Here is a 25267-nt window from a genome sequence, read left to right on the forward strand (position 1 = left end):
CTGTTTTTTTTTTTGAGGTTGCACCATTCTTTTGGCTGACCCTTTCATGTTCGAAGCATCAAATGCATCCATCTGATCATGCACCTCATAGAAATGCTGGTCGAGCGGGACTATCAATCGAGCAAGACTGCTCAATTACAAAAGAATTGGTTTGCTCAGGTGGAAGAAATGGCACAATGCCTTCGTATCCATCGCCAGTGCTATGGAATCAAGCATATTCCCAGTCAGCTGGCCGATGCTGTCCAGGCGGCTCTTCGAGTTCTAGTACATCGCCTAGAAGATTTGGGTGAAGCAAAGCAGGCATTTATTGAGCTGTGTCGTTTTGGGGTTGCCATGAGCCAGAAATTCAGGTCAACTGCGGAAACTATTCAGACTGTCCAATCCCTATCAAGCCAAGGGTCAGTGGTGTTGCCGAGACAAGCCATCGCGATCCTAGACGGTTCGGAATGAGTCCCAGCAATTGATGGCGTGGGAACCTGCTCCATACTGGCAGATAACTATGTCCTAGGAAGTGTGCCGATGCTTGAAGGCCGATATTTCAGTCCAAGGTTTGGCCAGGGATTGAAAGGAAGGTTTCGGAGCAGACTGAGCATAGCCATCAAGATTCCGTCGATAGGCTGATAGTCAAAGACGGCCGGTGCGGATAGACCGGGCTTGGTCTTGCGGGGTATTTTATAACAGGGCTGGCGTTCAGAACTATAAATCGGTTCTACCATGTGGTAGCCGCAGGAGACAAGTGCAAGGGTGAGGTGTGGATGGTGTTAGGAGCCGCCTAGGCAACACCCAACAGCCTTAGTTCTTTGCGAGGCTGGCCGGGAAATAACTCCGGTCCCTCCTGGGCCTCTCAAGCAACGAGCTAACAAAGCTGGAGAATGCAGCTTGGACAAAGTACGACTGTGGATACGAACATCTGCGTTTATATTTAAGTTCCCAAGTCATTCGAATATTTTGCTTGCCCGGGACTCGGTTCTAAACGACTCGGAGATGTTCCTTGAACTGGTCGGTATAGTTCAAGTTTCTACTCCTCACCCCAACACTCATCGTTCTGATTACTTGGGGTGAGCATCCATGACGGCATTTTATACTACTCTGTACAACAATCCAAATCATCAATCATCATGATATATCACACCCCATGAAAGGCCTAGCTTACTGTACGCAAATGCTGGTCCTTGTGACCACTTTTGATTCTAATTTTCCGTGGCACCTTGTATCCTGTAGCATTGAACACTACATACCAGCATGATCGTGGTCATTCAGATCTGGTAAGCTCCCATGAAAAATTGCTGAAAAATCGATGGATATTCAGTGTTCCTTGATAATTCTTGGAAGCTCCCAGAAGCTGATTCCTACTGGTAGTATGCGATATACAGCTAGTATGAGTAGGACATTTCATATTCGGAGACATCGGTAACCCACCCACGCCGCTGATCCTGTAGACTTCATATTTTATCCGCGGACCTCTAGTATATTTGAAGATAGTTGAACCTGCCATCAGTTATGAAATATCAGTAGTTTGGTATGCGAGGTCCCAAGCCCTGGCATATACCACAAGGAGCACAGCCCTTAGTCAGCAGGCTCAGTTATGCGATAAGATAAGCACAACACTCAAGCGAAAACCCTCAAAATTCGACTTCTTTGGCAAATCCCACACGCCGAACGCCGGACGCCCCCACCCTCTTCCTTCCGCCTTCCCACCCCAACCAACCCGGTCCCTTGAGGAAATTTCCAACCCGTGTCGACTCATACCTCATTTCACCTCGTTCGCCTACAATGTCGTACGAGGACCGCGCCAATGCGCGCCCCAACCTGAACGATGAGTCCGATGTTGAGGAGGAGGCTCTGGTCAACGACTACCGTGAGCAGGTCAACTTCGAGGACGGCATGAGTGAGCTGGATCGCACAACATCCCTCGGTGGCTCGCAGGCCCAGGACCTTCAGGCACAGCTTACCGCCGCTGCTACCCCGCTGGAATACCAAGCGACCCTCGAGACCAAGTTCGCCAGCTACGACAACTACTGCAGTCTCTTCCACTACATCCTGAACTCCGAAGGCCCCGTGGATCTGGAGGCCCCCTCGGTAGGTTTCCCAATTCGCCCCGTCGACCCAAGATGATGAAGGTTCCGATGAAAGAGATATATGTGGCTGGGCACTCATCGGGATTCGATCAAGTTCATCGCGAACATATGAAGAACTAGGGAACTAATGATTTGCTTTTTCAATACATATAGTACTACTGGGCCTGGGATGTCATTGACGAGTTCATCTACCAATTTGAGTCATTCTGCCGCTACCGCAACCGTATTGCTCGCACTGGATCCAACGAGGAGGAGGCTCAGCTCCTTCGTGAGAACCCCAACACCTGGGGCTGCTACTCCGTGCTCAACGTCCTCTACTCCCTCATCCAGCGATCTCAGATCACCGAGCAACTGGGTGCCATGAAGCGGGGTGAGGACCCCATCGCCTTCGCTGGCGAGTACGGCAACCGCCCGCTGTACAAGATGCTGGGTTATTTCTCCATCATCGGTCTGCTCCGCGTTCACTGCCTGCTCGGTGACTTCAGCTTGGCCCTCAAGACCCTTGACGACATTGAGCTCAACAAGAAGGCCATGTTCGCCAGGGTTATGGCCGCCCACTTCACCACCTACTACTACGTGGGTTTCTCCTACATGATGATGCGCCGCTACGGCGATGCCATCCGCATGTTCAGCCACATTCTGGTCTACGTCTCCCGGACAAAGAACTTCCAGAAGGGCGGCAACGGCTACGACGCCATTGCCAAGAAGAACGATCAGATGTTAGCCCTGATCGCCATCTGTGTCGCTCTCCACCCCACCCGCCTGGACGACACCATCCACTCTGCCGTCCGCGAGAAGTACGGCGAGCAGTTCTACCGTATGCAGCGTGGCGGCCCCGAGGCCCTCCCCGTCTTCGAGGAGCTGTTCCGCTCCTCCTGCCCCAAGTTCATCAGCCCCACTCCCCCCGACTTCGACAACCCCGCCGTCAACGTCGACCCCGTCGACCACCACACCGCCATCTTCATGGATGAGGTCAAGAACACCCTGTTCAACCCCACTATCCGCTCTTACCTGAAGCTTTACACCACTATGGATCTCAAGAAGCTGGCTGGTTTCCTCGAGGTTGAGCCCGAGCAGCTCCGCTCCTGGTTGCTCGTCAACAAGCAGCGTTCCCGCCAGATCCGCTGGGTCGAGGGTGGCCTGCTTGAGGGTGATTCCGCCATCGCCAACGACCTCGACTACGCTCTCGAGGACGACCTGATCCACGTTAGCGAGACCAAGGCTGGCCGCCGCCTGGTGGACTGGTATCTGCGCAACCTTGCTCGTGTCTACTAGATAGCACGAAATGCATGATACCCGTGGTATGAACGTTGCGCCACGGCATGCTTTGCGGGTGCTCGGAGAGGGACAAAAAGTAAAGCATTGGCTTTTACATGCAAGAAAAGAACGGACATGACTCGAGATGATTTTTTTCTTTCACATTCTTATCCCGCTTCCCCCTTGTGTTTTTCATTTCCATTTTCATAACATTGCCCCCATTCCTCGCTGCTTTTTATTCGCTTTTTTTCTGCCCCTATTTTCCTTTTCCATCTTTCTGGTTTTTTAGGTCCCGGTCCCCAATATGCGGACTGCAAAGGGACCCAAAATCAAGTCGGGTTATCGCGATATCTCTGGAGGGCGTACGATTCTCACATTTGCCCGGTCTGCTGTTTCTGCCTTTTGGCAGGTGATTCACTCTACAAGAGTGTATAGTGTGAAGTAGAAGAAAAAAAGAGACTTGATGAAATGCATAGACCAACGATACTGTTAAACACAGCCCTCGTAGGGTTATTTGATTCTACCAATCCTGTAGAAAACAATACTTGTAGTAGACTTGCATTCATCATGATGCATATACAGCACCTAAAAGAGGAAACCTTACTCTGCACAGTATAAGGAGATGAGAGAAGAGGGGTATAATAAATGCAAATCAATCTAATCTTTCAAGTTCAATGTGCGAACTTCCATAGTATCTGTAGGCACACATAACCTCGGTTTATTCTTTGACTTCCTTCATGTTGAAGAAATACAAACAACAAATCACTTTCCTCCTCCCTGTGCGTCCCCTTCAGGATAAAAAATCACATCACATCAAAGCTAGTTCCACATCCACAGTTACTTGTCGCTCGCGGGTTATCCACGATCTTGAATTGACTGCCAATCAGCTCGGTCGTATAATCCACAGTGCTCCCGGACAAAAGCTCCAGTGAGGGCTCGTCCATCACAACCTTTGCTTGGCCATTTGCATCGGCTGATAGTTCGGAAGGGTCGGCGTCGCCTTCAAAGATTGTATCCTCCTCAGCGTCAATTTTCGATTCCGACTCGAGAGACATCATGTACTGGAAGCCATGGCAGCCTCCACTTGTTACGGTAATGCGAAGATGGTGATATGGGTTCTCCTCTTTGGTGGCTGACGGGGAAGTAGTTGGGTCGGTAATTTCTCGAAGACGCTGTGCTTATTAGCTAATGGCCATAGGAATGCAGCAAAGGAAAAACTGCAGAACTAGACATAAAATGAAGCAGGCCAAAAAAGATTAAAAAGAGAAGCCAAAAGCAAAAGCAAAACATACAACAGCAGGGATTCGCATGTGGTCACCCACCATACTACTAACCTGCCGGCGTGTGGCTTAAGTACGGCTGAGCGGACGGGAAGCCCTGTTCTCCACACCCTATGGTCGTATGTGCCAATTGTACCACCAGAACAGACCAAGCTCGTCACGGTTTGTATGTTCTCTCTCAGTTGACTGAAAGTACCAATAGTAGCCTGCCATGCCGGCCCATCCCCGTGAAGCCCAGAGCAATTCCCGTCCACTGTCACCGACACGAGCGATTGTTCTTTGCATAGATGGTGCGGGAAACCAAAATAAATCAAAAAGATATTGGAGGACGTACTTCGACAGCTCGAGGCGAAATCCCGATCATAAGCGTCTCGCCATCATCTCCAGTCCTCGGGTTTTGTATAACCTTGCTAGCCGGGCGGGCGGATGAGGAGGAGAAAGAAGCAGCATGTTGGCGGAATGGCGATAGATATATAGATCGTGGAATGGTAGTTTTGTAGAGAGGAGTGACCGGGGTAGATGTAGTGGTTTGCCGATAAGTAGCGACTTCGCCGACGGAGGATGCGGAGATGCGCAAGATGGGTCGAGATGTCGAGAAGAGGCGGGAGTTTTGCTGTGTAAGCCGGCGGACAGTTGCAGGGGGAAAGAGTGACCGAGTCATCTTTGAAGATATGTATTCAGGTTTCTGGACTGCGGAAGTGGAGGAACGAAGCAGCAAAGGTTAAGGCCTGTCGCATCTACCCATCCGATGATATCGTGTTAGTCAGATTCGGCAGTAGCACGATTGGTCAGCGATGACCGGAGGGCGGTGGCAGAATAAAAAGCTCCAGCATTGGCGGGGTGAAGGTGGGAGAGTTGCCTTTCTTGATGAAGCTGGAATTCTAGGGAAGTCATCTCTCAATTGGAAACTTGGTTCCTTTGACCCAATTCTTGTGGACTTTCATCCCAAATTGCTACAATGGGGTCGCAACAGCATCCCCGTGACCTGAAAATTGGGCCCCCGCTACTATACACGGATGATATCGAAGCCTCCAAACTGGAGTATGCCCAGGCTCTGGACGTCCAGGATCCTCTACGGAATTTCCGAGATGAATTCATTATTCCTTCTGTAAAGGATCTACAGAGGAAAAAACTCGCAGTCGCACAAGGTATGTACAACCTTATATATTTAGAAATCAGCCTGGATAGGTGTCACTGACAGGTTCATGCAGGCCACGATGAAAGTTCCGATGCCCGATGTATTTACTTCTGTGGCAATTCTCTGGGTGTTCAACCTCGGAAGACTCGACATTATATCGAGCAGTATCTACGAACTTGGGCAACAAAAGGCGTGACCGGCCATTTTGTTCCTCACGACGACGAGTTGCTTCCCCCCTTCGTCGACGTAGATACAGCTGGCGCTAAGCTCATGGCACCAGTTGTGGGGGCATTGCAAAGTGAGGTAGCTGTCATGGGCACATTAACTGCCAATTTGCATCTTCTAATGGCGAGCTTCTATCAACCAACCAAAGAGAAATACAAGATAATTCTAGAAGGCAAAGCCTTCCCCAGTGATCACGTACGCCGCCCCAGCCGTCATTATTTGGAGATCATAAGTGCTGACAAAGTGTAGTATGCCATCGAGTCTCAAATCCGACACCATAACTTGAACATTCAAGACGCCATGGTCCTGATTGAGCCCGAGGATGTGACCCGCCCCATCTTGAGCACAGAGCAGATCCTGAAAGTGATTGATGACAATGCGTCCAGCACTGCATTGATCCTTCTCTCAGCGATCCAGTTCTATACCGGACAATATTTTGATATCGAACGGATCACCGCACATGCCCATTCCAAGGGCATTGTAATTGGCTGGGACTGTGCACACGCGGCTGGAAATGTGGACCTTCGTTTGCATGACTGGAATGTTGATTTTGCAGCCTGGTGCACATACAAGTATATCAACAGTGGACCCGGTGGCATGGCAGGCTTGTTCGTTCACGAACGTCATGGCCGTGTCGATGAAAAGCAGCGTGGGAGTGAAGAGACTTTCCGTCCTCGCTTCTCTGGGTGGTGGGGTGGAGATATCAAAACACGATTCAACATGGACAACAGTATGCAGCCCTGAACGACGTATCAAAACCCTACTGACCCAGTCTAGAATTCGTTCCTCAGCCCGGTGCTGCTGGCTTCCAGCTTTCAAACCCATCTGTTCTGGATATGAATGCAGTCATCGCCTCCCTCGAGATCTTTAACCAAGCGACTATGGAGGAAATCCGGAAAAAGTCTCTCAGCATTACAGGCTATTTGGAGCATCTACTCCTAGCATGCCCACCAAATGGTTCTCCAGAAGACAATCCCTTCACGCTCATCACGCCATCAAATCCGGCTGAGAGAGGTGCTCAATTGAGTTTGAGGCTCAAGCCCGGACTGTTGGACAAAGTTCTCCACCACTTAGAAGAAAACGGCGTGGTGATTGACGAGCGAAAGCCAGATGTTATCCGTGTAGCGCCTGCACCGTTGTACAACACATACACTGAAGTGTGGCAGTTCTGTCAGATATTCATTGAGGCGTGTCAGAAGGCCGTCAAATGTCAATAACTTAATAGCGACTCGAAATAGATGTTGTACTATATTCAATGAATAGCTGACTTTGTAGTAGTTAGTACCAATATCTTCTTTTTCACTTTGCTCCTTTCTACGATATCTAGGATCAACCAATGGGAGTAGAGGCTTTATTCATATACATATCGTTAAATTTCGAAAGATTGAATCCGAAGAACAATAACAATCATTTTGATCCTGGAAGTTGTAAGCGAGGGACTCACTCAAGTTCAATTCGGCGTTCCACAAAAGATACCGAAGTTCGGCAACAGCGGAGTTAACCGCCGATAACAAGCACCAGGGCTTTGACCAAAAAGCATTCGGCATCTCGGCACCCTACTGATTTTCTCCACTCATAATTGGCTCAAGTATCACCCTAGATGTGGACTGAACACTGAAAAAAACCTTGGAAGACGCCATAGTATGCAAGATTGCTTCCCTCGATCCGCATATTTCTCCGAGTCTGCTTGAAAACCACGGCCATTGCGCTGGACGATTTTTAACCTCGTCTGAAACGGCCATATCCCATATGCCCAAGCAGACATGGAAAAATCGAACCCACCGGTAACCCTTACAACAGACTTAGAGGCTGCTCCAAATACAAACGTCCAAGAGAATGGCACTGCGGGGAATCAAAGTGGGGATCCTGCAGATGTTGACTACTCTATCTTCACAATCAGCCAGCGACGATTTATCGTCTTTATGGCCTCATGGGCAGGATTCTTCTCGCCGGTCTCATCGCAAATCTACTTCCCAGCGTTGATTACTTTGGGTCAGGATCTTCATGTCTCGAACTCTCTGATGAATTTGACTCTCACGAGTTATATGGTAAGTGTGAAAGCTACTAGTATTCTTCAACTTGACTGGAGAGTCTCACTGATGAGTTGGAAATGCTAGATCTTTCAAGGCCTCTCGCCCATGTTTATCGGTGATTTTGCAGATAAAGCTGGAAGAAGACCGGCTTACATTGTCTGTTTCGCGATATACATTGCCGCCAATATCGGACTCGCCTTGCAAAATAAATATGCAGCACTTTTCGTTCTTCGATGCCTCCAGAGCGCAGGAAGCAGTACTACGATTGCTCTTTCATCGGGAGTAGTGTCTGATGTGGCCACTGCATCTGAGAGGGGATCTTATATGGGATTTGTCACTGCCGGTTCTCTCTTGGGTCCTTCGATAGGCCCGGTCATTGGCGGTCTGTTGTCCCAGTATCTCGGATGGAGAGCGATATTTTGGTTCCTTGTTATCTTCTCTGGGGCATTTATGATTCCATTTCTCGTCTTCTTCCCTGAGACAGCTCGAGGTGTTGTTGGTGATGGGTCGTTGCCTCCTCAAAAATGGAACATTCCTCTCATCAACTACTTGAGATCGCGAAAACTCCACGAGGCGGGTGAATCCCTGCCAAACCCACCGAAGCAGAAGCTCAAGTTTCCTAACCCATTCGAGACACTCGCCATTGTCTTCCAGAAGGACACCAGTATCATTCTCTTCTGCAATGCCGTCCTTTTTGCCGGCTTTTATGACGTCAGCGCAACGATTCCATCGATCTTCAACAGCTTATACGGTCTAGATGACCTCCAGGTTGGATTGTGCTACATTCCTTTCGGTGTTGGCGCAAGTATAGCGTCAATCCTAAATGGGCAATTCATAGACCGCAATTATCGCCGCATTGCTGTGAGCATGAATTTTCCCTTGGTCAAGAATCGACATACAGATCTGAGAAACTTTCCCATCGAGAAAGCCCGTCTACAGATAGCCCTTCCGATGCTGTTTATCGGCAGTCTTTGCGTCCTGGCATTTGGCTGGTGCCTCAACTATGGCGTCCATCTTGCCGCACCGACGACCATCTTGTTCTTCATGGGCCTCACTCTGACAGGCGCCTTTAACACTGTCAGTACACTTCTAGTGGATCTGTACCCAACACAGGCGGCGAAGGCCACCGCGGCCAACAACTTTGTGCGGTGCTTGCTCGGTGCTGGCGCGACGGCCCTCATTGATCCCATGCTTTCAGCTATGGGTCGCGGCTGGTGTTTCACCTTCATTGCCTTTGTGATGATGGCTACCTCCCCGCTACTTTTGTGGGAGATCAATCGGGGTCCTGCATGGCGCGAAGCCCGTCGACAGAAACAAGAGGCCCAGAAGCTCGAAGGAGAAGTGCGTGCTGAGAGCGAGATTGAGAAGAATTGATGGAGTTCCAACGTTTGCGAAACATGGCAGGCCCATTGTCCCACCTGCATGGCTACAATTTTGAGATTCTGTACGCACGGAATTATACTGATACCCTTGCATAATGAAGAGAAGCGATAGACAAGGTATGACATCAGATATAGCGTAAAACAACCATTTATCCTTTAGTACAAAAATTGTATTTCATATTACAATAAATTTAGCGTTGCGGGCATCACTTGAATGCGAAGAAGGCTCGTTCCAAAGGCTGGCGCTCCGATTCCCAGGCGAGCCAATCTGATCTTGTAGTTCTGTCGAATGGGTTAGTATAAATAAGTAAGACGAGCGTTTGCTTATCGGCACATACGGCAATAGTCCCATTCCATTTACTTTCCAAACTCCAAGGGCAAATAGCAGAAGCTGCATCAACACATAGACAGCCTTCACTCCAACTAGACGGGCCTTTGTTGACGGGGTCTCGTATTTAGCAAAGGCCGCGTTGGTGTTGATCAAGCCCTGAATAGGACCCTTGAATAGCATAAGAACCATCATGATACTGAAAATCTGGAGACTGTTGCCGGACATATACATCATGATTGCTTGCATGGGCAATTGCTTAGATGGCGCCATGGCGATTTCCCAGGCCTTCTTCAGCTTGAGGGTGTCGGTCTCTTCGGGTCGCATCGTGGCTGGTTGTTTATCCTGTTGCTGACGCTGATGCATGTCAGTAACATGTTCAAAATCACGAGGCATCCATGTGGGGTTATGCAAGCTCACCTGCTTTCCTCCGCGGGCATTTGAGCTCGTGAAGCCAGGTGGATCCGGGATGCTGTTGGCCGCCTTAGACGGACGAGGCATGGGGGAGTTGAGCGCGACAACCCATTGCGGGGGAGGTGGAGGTGGAAGGGCCGACATTATCACATAAAAGGGGGGATGAATGTCGAGGGGGTGGCGTGGGTCAGACGGGGAAAAGGTGGGAGATGAGAGTAAAGCAGAAGCAGAAAGAGAGAACAGGAGGTTTCCCTCCGCAGCTGCCCACTCCACTCCACCCTCCACTCTCCGCCCTCGACCCTTCCAACACTCTCCTTTCCCTTCACGCGCCTTCACTTTCCTCCCTTTCCCTTTCCCATTCCTCCTTCGATCCGGAATTACGCTACAATTGAATATGTTCAGTCAATAATCTCGACTATCTTCGATTCCCCCGACCGGGCCACAGTCGCGGCGCAGTACAGCAACCTACTCGCCCTTTTCTCCACCGACCCTTCTCCCCTCCAGAACCGCCAGATTCGGAGCTTTCGGTCTTTTGCAGCGCCAAGCACCTATCTTATCACCTCTCTTTCTATATCCTCTACCCGCTGAGGACCTCAAATACCATTATCGCATGTGGATCGGATTCCTCGGCCAACAAAAGTCGCCCGGAATAGCTTAAGAGAAGAAGTCGCGCTTTAGAAACCCTTGCGATTCGTCCACGCCGTAGCCATGAGTTCCGGCGGCGACGCAAAGCTCTTCGCTAGGGTAAGTCTTTGTATCTGGTCGTCTGATCTACCCATAGTGGCTGTCACCCCTTCCCCGCACCTTGTCCTTCTGCATTCCTCTTCTTACGAGATGGCTCGGCGGCTTTCGCAGGTCGCTTCTCTACACTGTGCTTTTTATCGCGTTGTCTCTTTTGCCATATACCCCTCATGTTTATCGGTTTCGCCCCCCTATGCTTCGCCACATAGCTCACCATTTTCGCGAACTCGACAGGGCAAGGTCGCCGAGTTGCGACAGGAGCTTAACTCCGGCGGCAAGAAAGACAAGAACTACTCCGCCAAAAAGATCGCCTTGAAGAAAATCGTCGCCAACATGACCATGAGCAATAATGACATGGTTGCGCTGTTCCCCGATGTCATCGACTGCATGAACCTGCCCAGCTTGGAGATCAAGAAGATGTATGTGCCGTAAACCGATTAGTGCAAGGCCGCATCCTCAAATTTACTAATATACGCCCCAGGTGCTTCCTGTTCTTGGTCAATTATTCCCGAATGAAGCCAGAAGTTGCGCTGAAAGCGCTGCCAATTTTGGTCGATGTATGTTCTCACCCTGTTCCCCCGAAATGTAATGTTGAGCGCGCATCCTGACTGCGGGTTAGGATATGGAAGATACCAACCCACTTGTACGCGCACTTGCTTTGCGAACCATTTCATACGTTCATGTGCGCGAGTTCGTCGAGGCGACCTTCCAACCCCTCAAACGGCTCATGCAAGACAACGACCCCTATGTGCGAAAGACGGCTGCCTTTTGCGTTGCGAAATTATATGAGCATGACAAGAAGACGGTAGAGAACTCGGATTTGATCGATCGCCTCAACCGAATGTTGAAGGATGAGAACCCGACCGTTGTCTCCAGTGTTTTGGCTTCACTGGTGGACATCTGGGGTCGCAGTGAATCGATTTCCTTAACCATTGACTATGTCAGCGCCTCAAAGCTGGTCTCAATTCTACCCGACTGCTCCGAGTGAGACATTCTAATCCAAAATTATTTCGATTACGCCAGCTAACTCTTTTATAGATGGGGCCAGTCTTACATTCTCGAAGCTTTGATGTCCTATGTGCCGCAGGACACAGCCGAGGCGCTTCTGCTGGCAGAGCGAATTGCCCCGCGACTATCTCACTCGAACGCGGCCGTGGTCCTCACATCTTGTCGAGTCATCCTCTATCTCATGAACTATATCGCCGAGGAAAAGCACATCACCTCACTATGCCGCAAGCTTTCACCCCCTCTGGTTACCTTGCTCTCCAAACCACCCGAGATACAATATTTGGCATTGCGAAATGCTATCTTGATTTTACAGAAACGGCCGGAGGTCTTGCGCAATGATATCCGCGTGTTTTTCTGCAACTATAACGACCCGATCTATGTCAAAGTGACAAAGTTAGAGTTGATGTTCATGTTGACCACGAAGGATAATATCTCTGTGGTTTTGGCAGAACTTCGAGAGTAAGTGTCTTTCGCCTGGCTATTATTCTCCATTTTCACTAACATTTTATAGGTATGCAACTGAAATTGATGTCCATTTTGTACGCAAGGCGGTTCGCGCCATTGGAAAGTTGGCCATCAAGATTGAATCCGCTGCGAAGCAATGCATCGAAACCCTTTTGGAGCTCGTTGATGCCAAGATTCCCTACATTATTCAAGAAGCGACAGTGGTGATTCGCAACATCTTCCGCAAGTACCCCAACAAGTACGAGAGTATCATCAGCCACGTGATCCGCAATATCGATGACCTTGACGAGCCAGAAGCCAAGGCAGCTATCATTTGGATCATTGGTCAGTACGCAGACCGTATCGATAATTCAGATGGACTCTTGCAGGACTATCTGGCAACTTTCCATGATGAAACAGTTGAGGTGCAGCTGGCCCTGCTCACAGCTACTGTGAAGCTCTTTATTCAACGGCCCACCAAGGGTCAACAGCTTGTCCCACAGGTGCTGAAATGGTGCACTGAAGAGACCGACGATCCTGATCTCAGAGACCGTGGTTACATGTACTGGCGTTTACTGTCAACCGACCCGGCGACAGCCAAGCAAGTCGTCATGGGCCAGAAGCCACCCATCACTGCCGAGAGCGAGAAGCTGGACCCCCGAACCCTCGAGGAACTCTGTCTTAATGTCGGCACATTAGCCACTGTCTACCTGAAGCCTATTCATCAGGTTTTCCGAGCGGCACGTCCTCGTCGTCTTCAACAAAGTCCAGCCCTGCAAAGGCCACGGGTTGAAGATGGCACCGCCAGTATGCTGGAATACAACCCTCCCAGCGCCAATGCTGCCGCATCTTCGACAAGTAACAGCGGTCTAGCCACCATCATCACGACAGGCAACCCAATCAGTCCGATCAATGCTCCTCCCCCGCCCAATTTCCCTGTTAGCTCCAACCCTGCCCAAGGTTCCGCCACCGCCTCGAACACGTCCAGCGACGCAATCAGTGCAGCAGATTCGTACTTTAATGGAATAGGATCGCAACAAATGGCCTCGTTGGATCTGGGAGGTCGCAGCGATGGCGGCGCGGGCGGTGGGGGTGCACCGCAGACGCAGTTTGTTGTGACGCAAAACCAACAACAAGGGTACCAGCCGCAATATGCCGGTGGTGCTGCTACGGGAGAGTTGCTGCTTCTATGAGTTGTTTATTCTTTGGTTGTAATTGTAGATAGAAAGCGTTGATATCTGTCCAATAAGCATGGGAATGGATACTATTTTACATTTTGAAAATAACTTCTCTTATTCCCCTAAAACTAGTAGCGCCCGGGCTTTCTACACAATCCCATCCCACCGTGAGTCATTTCCATAGCAGGATTCTAAGGAAAACTTTAGCCTGTGACCTCCTCATTTTAACTGCAGGCACAGCGAGATCCAGCAGCTGGGACACCGCTATTTGCGCCGCACGAACACCATAACTCATGTCAAGACAACTATATTCCGGAATTTCAACGAATTGCCCAACCAGCCCGATATTAGAGGTGTTGTGAAGAGTAGGCGCCGGGCGTTCATCACAAGAGTGAGCAAGTAGGAGGGAACTCATCCGCGGCATAACACGTGGAATAGTCACCGTATGTCGGAAAAGCAATTCAGTTGGGAAGCGCACATGTTTCAGAACCTCCGCTAGAATCTCCGCACCCGAGCATTGAATCATCGGTTTCTTGACATAGTTCCCCTTACACTCTGGGAAAAGTGCAAATCCCCAGAGAACGCGTACGTTTGGAGGCTGGTCATGGAACACTGGCTGCGCAGGTATACAGAGATTGAGCTTCCACTGACTTTCTTGGAGGACGATGAGGGCCCCTGTTGTCGAAGTGGATAATGATACCGATGTCAGGTAGTTAAATAAGGTGAGTTCTTCTGTCGTGATGGTAAAGGACTCTAGCATCGATTGAGACCGGCGGGTGCAGAAGCTATAGGGGTTACCGAATTCCTTGTCCTTTGAAGAAAGCGCGAGCCATATTGACCAGTTTTCATCGAGTTCCTCGTTCGGGTAGTGTGATAGGATAACTGGCTCTTCGTCATTTGATCCTATTGCGGTTCCAGACATAGTTGACCCTAATGTTGCTATCACGACATCGTGCGGTCCGATGTCTTTGCGGCGTTTGAATCCATCTTGAATCACGTCAAGCCTGGAAACCTTTCGAATATCATTGTCAGACGTGGTTACAATGCCTGTAACTTTGGTATCGAACTGGAAATCAACATGTAGGCTTTGTAGGAAAAGGAAGATGGGAAGAAATATGGATTCGTATTGGTAGTGGCCTGTAATATCAAGACAACTCAAAATAGATAGACTGTGGAACCCCCCAAGGTACTGGCGGAGAGCACGCCTAAATTCGGTTGCGCTATGCCAGGGCTGGAGACCGAATCTGAGGAGAAGCGCAGGTTTTGTCAGAGCAAGATTCGAAATTTTTAGCAGCATGTAAAAAGTATATACTTACTGGGCAGACCAGATAGCCCAAAAGGAAGTTTGGAAAAAGCTTTCAGGCAAAAAGTCCTTGATCTGACTTCTCCCTAGTCGTTTCTCCCGCTTGGAGATAAACCGGATTAGATTCAATCGGTGCTTCAAACTCAAGTTCAACGACGTGGTTGCAATCTTCTTCAGCAGGTGATTCTTTTCAATCAGGATGCTAATACCGCTGCTTTGCTTCCTGAGGCTTCTTCTTACTTCGGCTGACTCGATATCATGCAGAAAGCTCTGCGCCCGGTCAGGAGTTAGAATTGAGGACGGGATATCGGCGAGGATCTCTTTTAAAGGTTCACCGATTGGGGCAGGTAAGCACCCGGCAAGCTGATCGTACCCGCTATAAGCATCGCCACTAAGATGAATAACTTGCTGGATCGAATCGCATGACTCTAGAACATGCACCTTCTCCGGTGGTAATCTGGCCTGCTTGATCAGAAAGTATGCCGATGCCAGGGATGAGGTCCCACTACCCAGAATCCAAGCCTCGATGTCTTCCAAAGGACGTTTTTCTTGAATGTTGGAAGTTTTCGTTTTCATTTGGGAGAAAGTCACGATGTTGGTCGTTGCTCTTTGATGGGATGAGGTAAGAGTACCACAGGTTTGGTAGCCTTTCGAGGTTTTATACATGGATTTGATGGCATGTTATTGATGTGAGCCCTATGTGGTCTAGAGCTTCGTTGTTTGTTTGCCATGATTAGTGACGTTATCGTTGTGGTTGAGAATATACCCTAGACCAATTAACTTCCGCGTGTAATTAGTATGACTGCAGTGGAAAACAGGAACCATACATGCTTCGCCACATGACCCGTATCCGCATATCTGGTTCAACCTATGAGTGTACAGCAGCGATTTTATTTCTCTACTAGTACATAGATCGATTGTACATAGAAAATTTAAGAAAACACCTCGATACGGATCGGCCATCCCTGTCTATATCTGCAAGCGAGATACTGGCTCCTGGTTGGTTTATCTATGGAGATAAAAAGGCGAAAGTAATCAAAGATTGAATTAACAAAAGAAAGAATTGGCTAAATCTATGGATAGTACTATCTACCTAGGTACCTACCTAGGTAGTACATCGTACTCCTACTAGTACTACTCCGTAGTAGTTACTAGGTGAATACTAACTGAAAGCCAGTGCGCAGGTAAGGACAAACTGGCACCATTCCAAGGCTCTTCGCATAACTTGGCAATGGTGTATACTAGTTAGTACATGGGAAGCAAAAAGTATTGAGATAGGGCCGCCAGACGCAAAAAAAGGCCCGAATCCGGGATTGAACCGGAGACCTCGCACAATTTAGTTTCCCAAAGCGCGAATCATACCACTAGACCATCCGGGCAGATGAAGTACTGAAAAACACTTTGAACATAATCAGTAGCTGTTAGATTAATTAAATAACTACAGTAGTCTAGCTGAACACTGTGATTGGATGTTAAGGAGTAAGGTTAAATGTTATTGGTGGGGAAGTGGGGTCAAATCCAGTGGGGAAGCATGGCGTCGCCGTAGGGTAGTTACAGGGTAGTTGATGATTTCAACAGGTTAAAAGCATAGAACTGAGAAAAAGAACCCCTTGAAGAAGCAGCAACCTTAAATGATCAATCACCTGGATAGATCAGTACCTAGTAGGTAACTTAGATTGACAGCCTTCAATATCGTATACTAGTATGGGCATCGGTTTGACTTGCCCTGTATTTTAGTAATCTAGTACTTCAAGTTTGAGATGAACTGGAATACGAACTAGAATCTAGATGCACCGACGATTAAAACGTTACCTAGGTATCCCTCGCTGCTCTTCTTGATTGCCTCAAAGTTCACTTAGACATACTTCGTGTGATATCTTGGAACTCTGGCTGGTTCAAACAGTATTCATCTCTTTTTCTACATATGGGCCTCGGCCATCCGCCGTGGATCTATATACGAGAATACGTGAAGGCTAGACTTCATCAAGAGTATGACAAAGTTTCCCGCAACTAGATGTGATTGATATGATTTGGGGAACGTTGGGAATCATCGCTGAAATCAAGAGATAAAAAAATACATGGAGAATGGGTCTCATGACTGCCCACAGGGTAGGAGATGGTATACACGACCGTAGACCTAGCCCGTTCATTCCTCATCCATCTTGGAAAGCCCACCACGGCTGCGCCGAATACGTTCATCCAAGCTGTCCTCCCCAACACGTTTGTGCACTTGAGACATAAATCGACCACGGTCTGAGCGTTGCTTGTCATCAGCTTCCCGTTGCTCTTCCTCCTGCGCATCAATTTCCGTGATGCGATGGCGCCGATCCGATTCCAGATCGTTGGCGTTGGACTGCATCTCGGCGAGCTTACGTCGGCGCTCTTCCTCTAACTCCTTGGGGTCGGGTTGGTTCTGCGCTGGGCGAGATGGAGGAGCTCGGTCTCTACCATATGTGCCATTTCGTTGATTGTTGAAGTTGCGTTCGCCGCGGTTGTTCTCTCGAGGAGCACGGCCGTTGCGGTCTTCTGAGGAGGTTTGTTGGCCAGATGATCGTCGTGGAGATCTGTCTCGCTCGCGTTCACGCTCACGAGGCCGGCCCGAGGAACGATCATGGTCTCGGTCCCGATCACGTCTGTCGTCTCTATCTCTGCGGCGATCACCGCGAGAATCCTTCTCGCGATCATGACGATCCCGGCTGCGGTCACGAGTGCGGTCATCGTTGCGCGATCTGCTGTCGTCGTGTCGGCGCTCGCGATCATCGTCACGGTCTCGTTCACTGCGGTGTCGATGAGAAGATCGCTCAGGTGAGTACGGCGATCTAGACCGGTGACGACGAGAACTTCTATGACTCCGATACCGTCGGTCATCCTCCGCATCATCACTATACCTCCGACGCTTAGAGTCATGATCACGATTACGATGGCGACGGTCTCGGTCTCGGTCCCGATCACCATCGCGAGCCCCACGCTTCTCTTCCCTCTCCTTGCGCCGAATCGCCTCCTTCATAGCAGCCTCCTGAGCCGCCTGCTCTCTCTTCCTAATTTCCAACAACGGGTCCGCCATGACCTTTGACATGGTATCACGCTGCGACCCGATAGACGGACCCGCCGCCGCGGCAGCATGCGCCCCAACCACATCCGCGCCCTTCTCCAGTTTCTGGTTATCGGTGTCGTTCTTGAGCAGGATACCGTCAATTCGTCGCTTTCCCAGGAGATATCCCTCCATCTCCTCAGAGTAGTGGCCGGTGGCGCTGGAGGGCGCTTGGTACATCCAATCGACTCGATTAAGTTGCTTAGGCTTGCCGGAAGCTTCTTGGAGGCGCTGGAGCTCTTGGATTTGTCGTTCTTCTTCACGCTCGCGTTTCACTTGGTCGATGCGTTTGCGCTCGTCCAGCGCGCGCTTTTCCTGCTGCCATACGCGCTCTTGGTTCTTGACTAATGACGGATGCCATGATCTGGGTGATGGTTAGCATTTTGTAGTCTAAAATTGGCTTGGAGAGCAAACGGATCAACGGGATAAATGGGGATTTTTGCTTACTTCTTCAAGTTCAGATCACCGCCACCCATGTTGGCGACTATGAGAAGAGCTGGGAGGTGAGAAAGAAGACGAGAGGTTGGAGTTGGCAGGCCCGATAAGGAAATGGCCACTCTCCGCCTAAGGCATATGTAGCCACGTGACCGATACCCCACATGCCTACATACATATCCAGTAGGATACTGGTAATGCGAGTTAACTGACTTCAGTTATTCGGTGCCTGATTATCCAGACCTCAGATAGTTGACTTATTGTAAATACCCTAGTACCCTGAGAAATCACGCGAAGAAGAAACTACGTGCGTGGCTAGGGCCATTTGGCAAATTGGCATTGTCCGGCTGCACCAGTCAAAGCTACTCAAAAACAAGCTTAATCTTTCTGCTAATTTCTGTTCTTCGTCCGGTCCTCCAATAACAAGCGCTGCAGGATGGAGTCTTGCTTTTAATACTGATTGATGGCTTCAACTTTCCAATCCTTGTATGAAGAGACGCTTTGTTCAACATCAGTAGCAAAAGACTTTCGAAGACCTTGGAACAACGACTCGAATGTTGATTCATCTTCTTCCACCCCTCCACCGAGGAAAAACAAAAACCGTTGCCATCGCCTGCCGCCCAGGACAATCTCAGATATATCCTTACGTCCACGGATTTCGAAAATACATGCGAATTCAATCTCATCTTCGGAGAGGTTATTCAACCCATCGTAGTAATCTCCAAGTGGCCACATCATGCAAGGCGAACTAAAAGCTAGGTCCTTCGCTTCTGCTGAAGCGAATTCCCAGTCAAGAATTCCCGTGATATTGTAGTCATCATCCACGAGAATATGGTCACCTTTATCGTCGTAGTGCTTGAGATAAAAAGGCCCTTCATTCGTTTCGGATGAAGTGAGAGCGGGGAGTGCGGAGAGGCGCCAGCAAAATGCAATACAGTTATCGACAGGGAGACTTGTGATCTCTTTCTTGCCAATGGCGTTCATTTGCCCTGTGATCATGGCTTTATAGGCAGTCTCGAACTTTGAAAAGGGATCAAGGGTCTTTCTTGGCGTTTCGAATAACGGTACTTGGGCAAATCAACCAACCTTGTCACGTACTTCTGCTGGAACAAGTGACCCGGTCTGCTTGAGTGGATGTTTTTCGAGCTCCGAAAACATGTCCACTAACTGCTGTATGATTTTAGTACGCTGCTCTGAACTGGCATCATTCCACTGCAAGGCCGTTCCGGGAATCTTCTCCATAAGAACAAATGAAGAGCCGACTTCGTTTCCAGGTGATTCGAGCTGGTAAAGATAACGACTTTTGGAGAGGGCACTGCTGTCTCTGCAAGAAATTTCAGTGTAGCAACTTCACTCAAGAAGATGTAGTCCTGAAAGGGCCGTGGAGGAAGTAGGGGGTCACAGAGACGTAGTCTCACAATCCATGTGACACCGTCGTCGAATTCCAAGTCAAGCTGGCAGTTCTGGCCCCCAATCTGGCTCAATACGGCCTGTTTCAGGCCAAGATAGAGTGTTGGAATGCGACAACGAATACCGCTCTTGGCTTTACTAGCCACGGACGTTAGAGCGTCGAAGTTGATTTTGGCCAGCAAAGAATCGAGGTGAGTCTGTTTGGCGGTGTCATATGTGGTATAATATGCCTGGGGGTCTGACTCCTTCGAACTGTTAATGAACATACTGTAGTTTATCTTCAGTTAGGTATCTCTGGTAGTCACTCACCGACGAGGGGCACTTGTGATGTGGTGGGGTGCAGTGCTCAGCACAAAGATGTTTTGAACAAAGCATGCAGCTTCCAAAAGTTCTCTCTGCCGGATTCTGGCACTCTCTCAAGTCACATTGCTGAAGAGCCATACCTGTTTCAAGTTGAGAGGAAAAACCTTGGAAGTATTCGACAAGTAGAATACACCTGGGCAGAGGGCGGTGGAATATACTAGTACTCTGAGTAAGTAGGCACCGTTGAAAGGGGTGGGGGAATGAATTTGAAGTTACTATTGAATATTCCTGACATTTATCATTGTCAACAAGGGTACTAGTAAGATATCGAGTATTTTGAAGTAGACATTTAGTTTCACTGCCAATATCCCTTAAAGGCGTAGGTCTGGAGAGACAAAATCCAAACGCTACTGGCAGTGTACAGAAGTGTGTCATGAATTTGAAACCCTCTATATGAGGAATTTGCTGAAACTACTAGAACTAACTTCAACAAGTGTAGAAAAACTTTGTATTCGGAATTGAAATGGATGCATTGCAAATAGATACAGGTAATGGAGAATATGGAAAAACATGGCGAAGCGATTCATCATGCAAAATTTACCATAAGAAAAGAAGGCATAGGTTGTGCAACGCTCGCTCAATTCTCCATCAAAAACAATCATCCAGGCTGTCTCATTACCACATAAGCATGATGATCAGTAGAAAGAAAAAAAAGAAGGACAAGATATAGGGCAGGGGAGGGGGGGTGGGAGGACAGGAAAGAGTCGACATATGGATCATACACGAGCCCGCCAATCTAGACAAGAGAAAAAAAAGAAATCATCATTCCATCACATCAAGGCAGAGTTGTTACGTCGTCCATCCATTATTTCGAGGACTCCCAGCCAACCCAGCTGCGCGGCATCACCCGCCAGACCTTGCATTCCCCACTGCGCAAGTCATTCAGCTTGAAGCTCTCCATCTTCACTTTTTTACTCTCGCGACCTTGCTCCCAGGCGCGGATCTTCTTCTTTGTGCCGTCCCAATCGACAACAACACCCACATGATCGGGCTTGCCGACCTCTGCGCTATACTTCTGGTGCATGGTGCCACGGTGACCCTGGAAGCGAGCGTTTCGGAAGCTTACGATGTCACCGGCCCTGATCTCGTCGTTCTGCGAGACTGAGGCATTGGCCAGGTTTGAGTAGACGAGTGCACCGTAGGCTCGAGTACCAACAGGAAGCAGCGCATCAGCCAGCGGATTCAGAAGGTGTTGGACCAATCCGAACGGAGTACCGTCACCAACCGTTGAGTTCTGAACGGAGTTCACCGCTTCGGAAATGCGGGTTCCCAGCTGCAGGTGCGCCTGTTCCAACTGGTCTTGTCGGGGCAGGAGTGGGGTCCCTTCGTGGCGCTGCTCGAGTATAGCATCTGCTGGGTTCTTCGCGTTGAATTGGACAGTCACAACGGTTTGGGAGTAATCCATAAACAAGACGTAAATATCCTTCGAGATGGTTGTTTTGCCACCACGCTTCGACGAAGACGATTCTTCAACCTCGAAGAGAATGTCCTTGCGGCCTTGGAAGACAGGAGGCGTAGTGTTAGGCTGGGCCCACCAAATAGAACTCTCTGCCAGATCAATTTCGGTCGCGATATATCCTTGGTCGACAGATGGGCGAGAAACATCCATGGACCGACGGACGTTAGGTTGGTTTCTCAGCATATCCATGGAGGCCCGTCCACTTCGGCCAACGGATGGAGATGGGAGTGAAGGGGCTTGGCTAGGTGGCGGTGGCGGCGCAAGAGAAGGTCGCTTCTCATGTTGAGCTGTAGGATAGGCGTCGGGAGCGTGGCTCTCAACAGGAGAAGCGTCATACATATCGTCGTACTCGGTCACTGGCTGCGGAGGAGGGGGTGGAGGAGCCTCAGGGCGCCCACTGGCGGGAATTGGGGGCAGACCATGAGATGGAGCAGAGTAGTTAAATGGGTCGTACTCTTCATCATCTCCACCGGGCGGTGGCTCCTTGCCAGGCGGTGGCGGAGGAGGTCCTCGAGGTGTATCAATTGAAGCACGGGCGTTTCGAGGAGGTTGATTAGGCGGGGGAGGTGGAACCGCCCGTGGTGCAGCGGTTGGGGGGGATTGGCGGGGGCTGGCTGCGTGGGGATTGAGGAGGAATATCATCAGTTATGGTGCCCTCGTCGAAGCTGGAATCACGTTCATGAGACCGCAGAGCATCCTTGAATTTAGCCCCCGACGCAATGTCAGTATCATAATCTCCATCATATTCGGTAACTTCGCCCTCGACGTCCTCTCCAGCCTGTCGGGGAGGAGAGACAGCACTGGTACGGCTGTCAGCGGTAGAGCGCCGACGGGGCGCGTTGGGGGGAGGGGGAGGGGGAGCCCGGCTCTGTGTCGGTGGCACAGGCGGGTTCGATGGGACTGGTGGAGGAACGCGGCTTGCTCTCTTTTCGGCTGCTGGGGTTGAAGGTGTCGAGTCGTATGTTGAGGAACGACGAGAATCGATATTGTCAGGAATTGCCGGGGCAGGGATTGGGGGTGGGACGGCTCGGACACCCGAGTCCAAAGACAGCTTTCCTGTGTGGATGGACAATTCGTCATCGGACTCATTTCCAGCCTCGGAGGCTCTATGAAGGGGAGGAGCTGGTCGACCTGGTTGAAATTGTCAACATAAGAACTTATAGATACAGTTTGGGTTTATTTCTTACCTCCAGGAACAGGTGGAGGCGAGCCGGGCTCTTCTGTTGTCACAGGGGAGGAGGAACGGGACGTGAGTCTCTGGGAGGCGGTGCAGGAGCTAAACATCGTGGCATGGTTAGCTTAACAGACTTCCTCTTTCATATCAGGATAAGTATGGTAACATACCATGTGCGGGTGGGGCGGGAGGAGCCCGGTCAGTAGAACGACGTGGTAGGGAGCTCTCGTGAACAACCTCCTCCACGTCCGGTACCTCTCGCGGTGGGTGTTGCTCAGAGACGGGAGTTGCCAAAGGTTCCTCGTCCTCCTTCTCGACATCAGGAGGGGCAGGCTTGGTGTTGAGATTCATTCCAGGCAGAGGAATCATAGGGACGGGAGGAGCATTGCCCGGAGAGGTAGGCTCAGGCTCACCAAGCCTTTTCTCGGACTCGCCAGGGGTCTTGGGCTTGCGAGGTCCAGAAGCAGACATGCCTGGCATACCACCAGGGGGGCCAAAAAGGCCCATCATTCCCATACCGCCGCTCATCTTCGCCATTCTCTCGCGAAGCTCCATCCGACGTCTGGTTTCGGGGTCCATCTCCTCTTCCTCCTCTGTTCCCTCCTCGACTTCAGCAGCCTCTTCGGCCTTTGGTTCAATGGTATGGGTCGACATTTGGCGTGGACGCTCATCTTCATCATCCTTGCTGGTTGAGGTCTCTCCTGCATCCTCGGAATCAGCAGCTGCAGAATAATCTGCGTCGTTTGCGTCGCTAAGTATTTCCTCAGATGGAACCAATGGAGTAGGAGGTTGGGGCGGTGCGGGTTTGGATCGCACTGTATCAACGCTAGGATCCCGGACGGTAGTGGTTGCAGTTGCTTCAACTGGCGAAGCATCGATATCTTCAATAGGCTCCGTGGCCTCGACCGGCTGCTCGACGGGCTTCTTGGGAGGCTTGGGCTTTTCCTTCTTCTGAGCAGCCTCGGCATGGCGCGCTGCCTGTTCTAATTGCTGTTTCTGAAGGAGTGCGATTCTGTCTTTCAAGCTGGTGGGCTTGGGCTGATCCTCTGTCCCCTCTTCGGTTTCTTGCGGAAGAGTCTGAGGCGGAGGGGGGGGAGGACGGCTTTCTGAGACGGGAGGCTCGCGGGCGATCTGCTCTTGCAACTCCGGATCCTCCTCCCTTTTGTATACCTTGGGAGCAGGCTCTCGTGGCGGTGCCACATAGGAGTCCTTACTTGGAGGGGGAGCGACGAATTGCTTCTTGACGAAGGAACCTGGCTTCTGGCCACCAGGTGCGAAAGGAGTAATTGGGGTCGCAGCGGACTTGTTGAAGGCAGCGATGCGGTCCTTGAACGAGGAGGGCTTCTCAGCAACAGCTGGTGGGGGCGGCTTCGAAGCCTTGACAACGGGAGGCGCGGGGTCGGCTGCTGGTGCGACAGGTGCAGGGATTGGCTGTGCAAGCTGGACGGGCGAGGTAGGCTCTTCAACTGGAGGACTTGAGACCTGAGGAGGAGACTGAGGCGCCAATGCAGGAGGCTGTTGGGAAATTGGCTCAGGTTCATCCACCGGTAGTTGCTCGGCAACTTCAGGTTCCGCGGGCGGTTGAGTCTCGATTGGTTCAGCCGGTGCTGGCGCAGGCTCGGGCTCCTTCTTCGCTCTGTTCGGGCGCGCTGGGCGCGGAGGGGCCGGAGGTTCATAGCGCTCAACGAAGTTCTTAGGGAACATACCCTCCTGCTTGCCCCCGGAGCCATCGGTGTATTCGCCGCTATACCACTCGGCATCTTCCACATCCGTGACGGTAATGACTTGGCCTATCGAAAAGGTGAGGTCGTCATCGTGGCCCGAAGCGTACTCGAAGACCGCTCGAACCGTAAAAGGCGGGTTGGACATCTGGAAATTCGACCAAGTTCAGAGGAACTGGGGGGAGGTAAAGAGAACGCTAAGATACAAGAGGGCGGTGACGACAATCAGGTCAAGGACTGTACAGAGGTAAGCACCGATTTCGATACCTCCAGCATGCAGGGGTACTGAAAGTGGCGTGGGACAATCTCTGTGGTAGCAACAAAGGTCGGTCAGCTTCGGATGACGATGGTGTGGATGAGTGGTGCCTAGGAGCAGGATATGGGGGGAGGAGGGGGGGAGGGAAATCGGAGGGGATATTGGAAGCACTCACACTGTAGAACAAGACCAAACGCCCTAATTCGGAGACAGGAATGGGTCGATATGAAAAAGGGGGAAAGGAAATCCAGCCAGGGATTGCGGGCTCAGATTAGGAGGGGGAGAGTTGGGTGAAGATGAAGCAGTGAGGTGGTCGTCACTTGGCGGGATGGGCAACTCTTTGGGAGGCTCCACACTGACGATCGGCGGCTACCAAGAACCAGGGTACACAACTGGGGGAAGCTCGTGTAATGGTTGGTCTTGGAAATATCTTACGGAGTAGTCAGAAGATTTTGCGTAGAAATTTTGAAACTCTGGGTGTTTGGTCTTCTGAAGGGGTTGAAGCCACCTGTAGTACCGTGCACTATAACTAAACTGGGTCAGAGTTGT

General features: G+C 50.3%; 11 protein-coding genes across 11 annotated transcripts; 4 read left to right on the top strand and 7 right to left on the bottom strand.

Moving 5' to 3' along the window:
• Nucleotides 1-1773: 1773 nt before the first annotated feature.
• N7533_012045 (putative eukaryotic translation initiation factor 3 subunit EifCl) lies at nt 1774-3353 on the top strand (the record flags this gene model as incomplete). Its single annotated transcript, XM_057108695.1, has 2 exons — nt 1774-2079; nt 2232-3353. The coding sequence occupies 2 exons, from the start codon at nt 1774-1776 to the stop codon at nt 3351-3353; spliced, it is 1428 nt and encodes a 475-aa protein (XP_056953796.1).
• Nucleotides 3354-4138: 785 nt separating this feature from the next.
• N7533_012046 (HesB/IscA family protein) lies at nt 4139-5360 on the bottom strand (the record flags this gene model as incomplete). The annotated part of the gene is made up of 3 exons (XM_057108696.1): nt 4139-4507; nt 4950-5305; nt 5357-5360. 3 exons carry the CDS (start codon nt 5358-5360, stop codon nt 4139-4141), a joined length of 729 nt encoding a protein of 242 aa, XP_056953797.1.
• Nucleotides 5361-5573: 213 nt separating this feature from the next.
• On the top strand, nt 5574-7195 carry bna5-1 (kynureninase; the record flags this gene model as incomplete). The annotated part of the gene is made up of 4 exons (XM_057108697.1): nt 5574-5763; nt 5827-6173; nt 6228-6708; nt 6756-7195. 4 exons carry the CDS (start codon nt 5574-5576, stop codon nt 7193-7195), a joined length of 1458 nt encoding a protein of 485 aa, XP_056953798.1.
• Nucleotides 7196-7741: 546 nt separating this feature from the next.
• N7533_012048 (MFS transporter) lies at nt 7742-9385 on the top strand (the record flags this gene model as incomplete). The annotated part of the gene is made up of 2 exons (XM_057108698.1): nt 7742-8026; nt 8096-9385. 2 exons carry the CDS (start codon nt 7742-7744, stop codon nt 9383-9385), a joined length of 1575 nt encoding a protein of 524 aa, XP_056953799.1.
• Nucleotides 9386-9599: 214 nt separating this feature from the next.
• Nucleotides 9600-10279, bottom strand: N7533_012049 (ER membrane protein complex subunit 4; the record flags this gene model as incomplete). The annotated part of the gene is made up of 3 exons (XM_057108699.1): nt 9600-9675; nt 9732-10078; nt 10142-10279. 3 exons carry the CDS (start codon nt 10277-10279, stop codon nt 9600-9602), a joined length of 561 nt encoding a protein of 186 aa, XP_056953800.1.
• A 564-nt stretch (nt 10280-10843) lies between these two features.
• On the top strand, nt 10844-13521 carry N7533_012050 (putative AP-2 adaptor complex subunit beta; the record flags this gene model as incomplete). The annotated part of the gene is made up of 6 exons (XM_057108700.1): nt 10844-10879; nt 11111-11295; nt 11358-11433; nt 11496-11860; nt 11915-12343; nt 12396-13521. 6 exons carry the CDS (start codon nt 10844-10846, stop codon nt 13519-13521), a joined length of 2217 nt encoding a protein of 738 aa, XP_056953801.1.
• Nucleotides 13522-13678: 157 nt separating this feature from the next.
• On the bottom strand, nt 13679-15385 carry N7533_012051 (oleate hydratase; the record flags this gene model as incomplete). Its single annotated transcript, XM_057108701.1, has 2 exons — nt 13679-14750; nt 14823-15385. The coding sequence occupies 2 exons, from the start codon at nt 15383-15385 to the stop codon at nt 13679-13681; spliced, it is 1635 nt and encodes a 544-aa protein (XP_056953802.1).
• Nucleotides 15386-16955: 1570 nt separating this feature from the next.
• cwc25 (U2-type spliceosomal complex subunit CWC25) lies at nt 16956-18376 on the bottom strand (the record flags this gene model as incomplete). The annotated part of the gene is made up of 2 exons (XM_057108702.1): nt 16956-18264; nt 18348-18376. The coding sequence occupies 2 exons, from the start codon at nt 18374-18376 to the stop codon at nt 16956-16958; spliced, it is 1338 nt and encodes a 445-aa protein (XP_056953803.1).
• Nucleotides 18377-18785: 409 nt separating this feature from the next.
• N7533_012053 (uncharacterized protein) lies at nt 18786-19319 on the bottom strand (the record flags this gene model as incomplete). Its single annotated transcript, XM_057108703.1, has 1 exon — nt 18786-19319. The coding sequence occupies one exon, from the start codon at nt 19317-19319 to the stop codon at nt 18786-18788; it is 534 nt and encodes a 177-aa protein (XP_056953804.1).
• Nucleotides 19320-19600: 281 nt separating this feature from the next.
• Nucleotides 19601-20186, bottom strand: N7533_012054 (uncharacterized protein; the record flags this gene model as incomplete). Its single annotated transcript, XM_057108704.1, has 2 exons — nt 19601-19990; nt 20055-20186. Coding segments are annotated over 2 exons (522 nt in total), but the record flags the coding sequence as incomplete, so codon positions are not given.
• Nucleotides 20187-20913: 727 nt separating this feature from the next.
• On the bottom strand, nt 20914-24610 carry N7533_012055 (SH3 domain protein; the record flags this gene model as incomplete). Its single annotated transcript, XM_057108705.1, has 4 exons — nt 20914-22181; nt 22243-22698; nt 22755-22865; nt 22912-24610. The coding sequence occupies 4 exons, from the start codon at nt 24608-24610 to the stop codon at nt 20914-20916; spliced, it is 3534 nt and encodes a 1177-aa protein (XP_056953806.1).
• Between the last annotated feature and the right edge of the window lie 657 nt (nt 24611-25267).

Source organism: Penicillium manginii, assembly GCF_028828005.1.
Source record: "Penicillium manginii strain IBT 31320 chromosome Unknown utg000009l:1.0-3297300.0:1.0-3298630.0, whole genome shotgun sequence".
Classification (NCBI taxonomy): domain Eukaryota; kingdom Fungi; phylum Ascomycota; class Eurotiomycetes; order Eurotiales; family Aspergillaceae; genus Penicillium; species Penicillium manginii.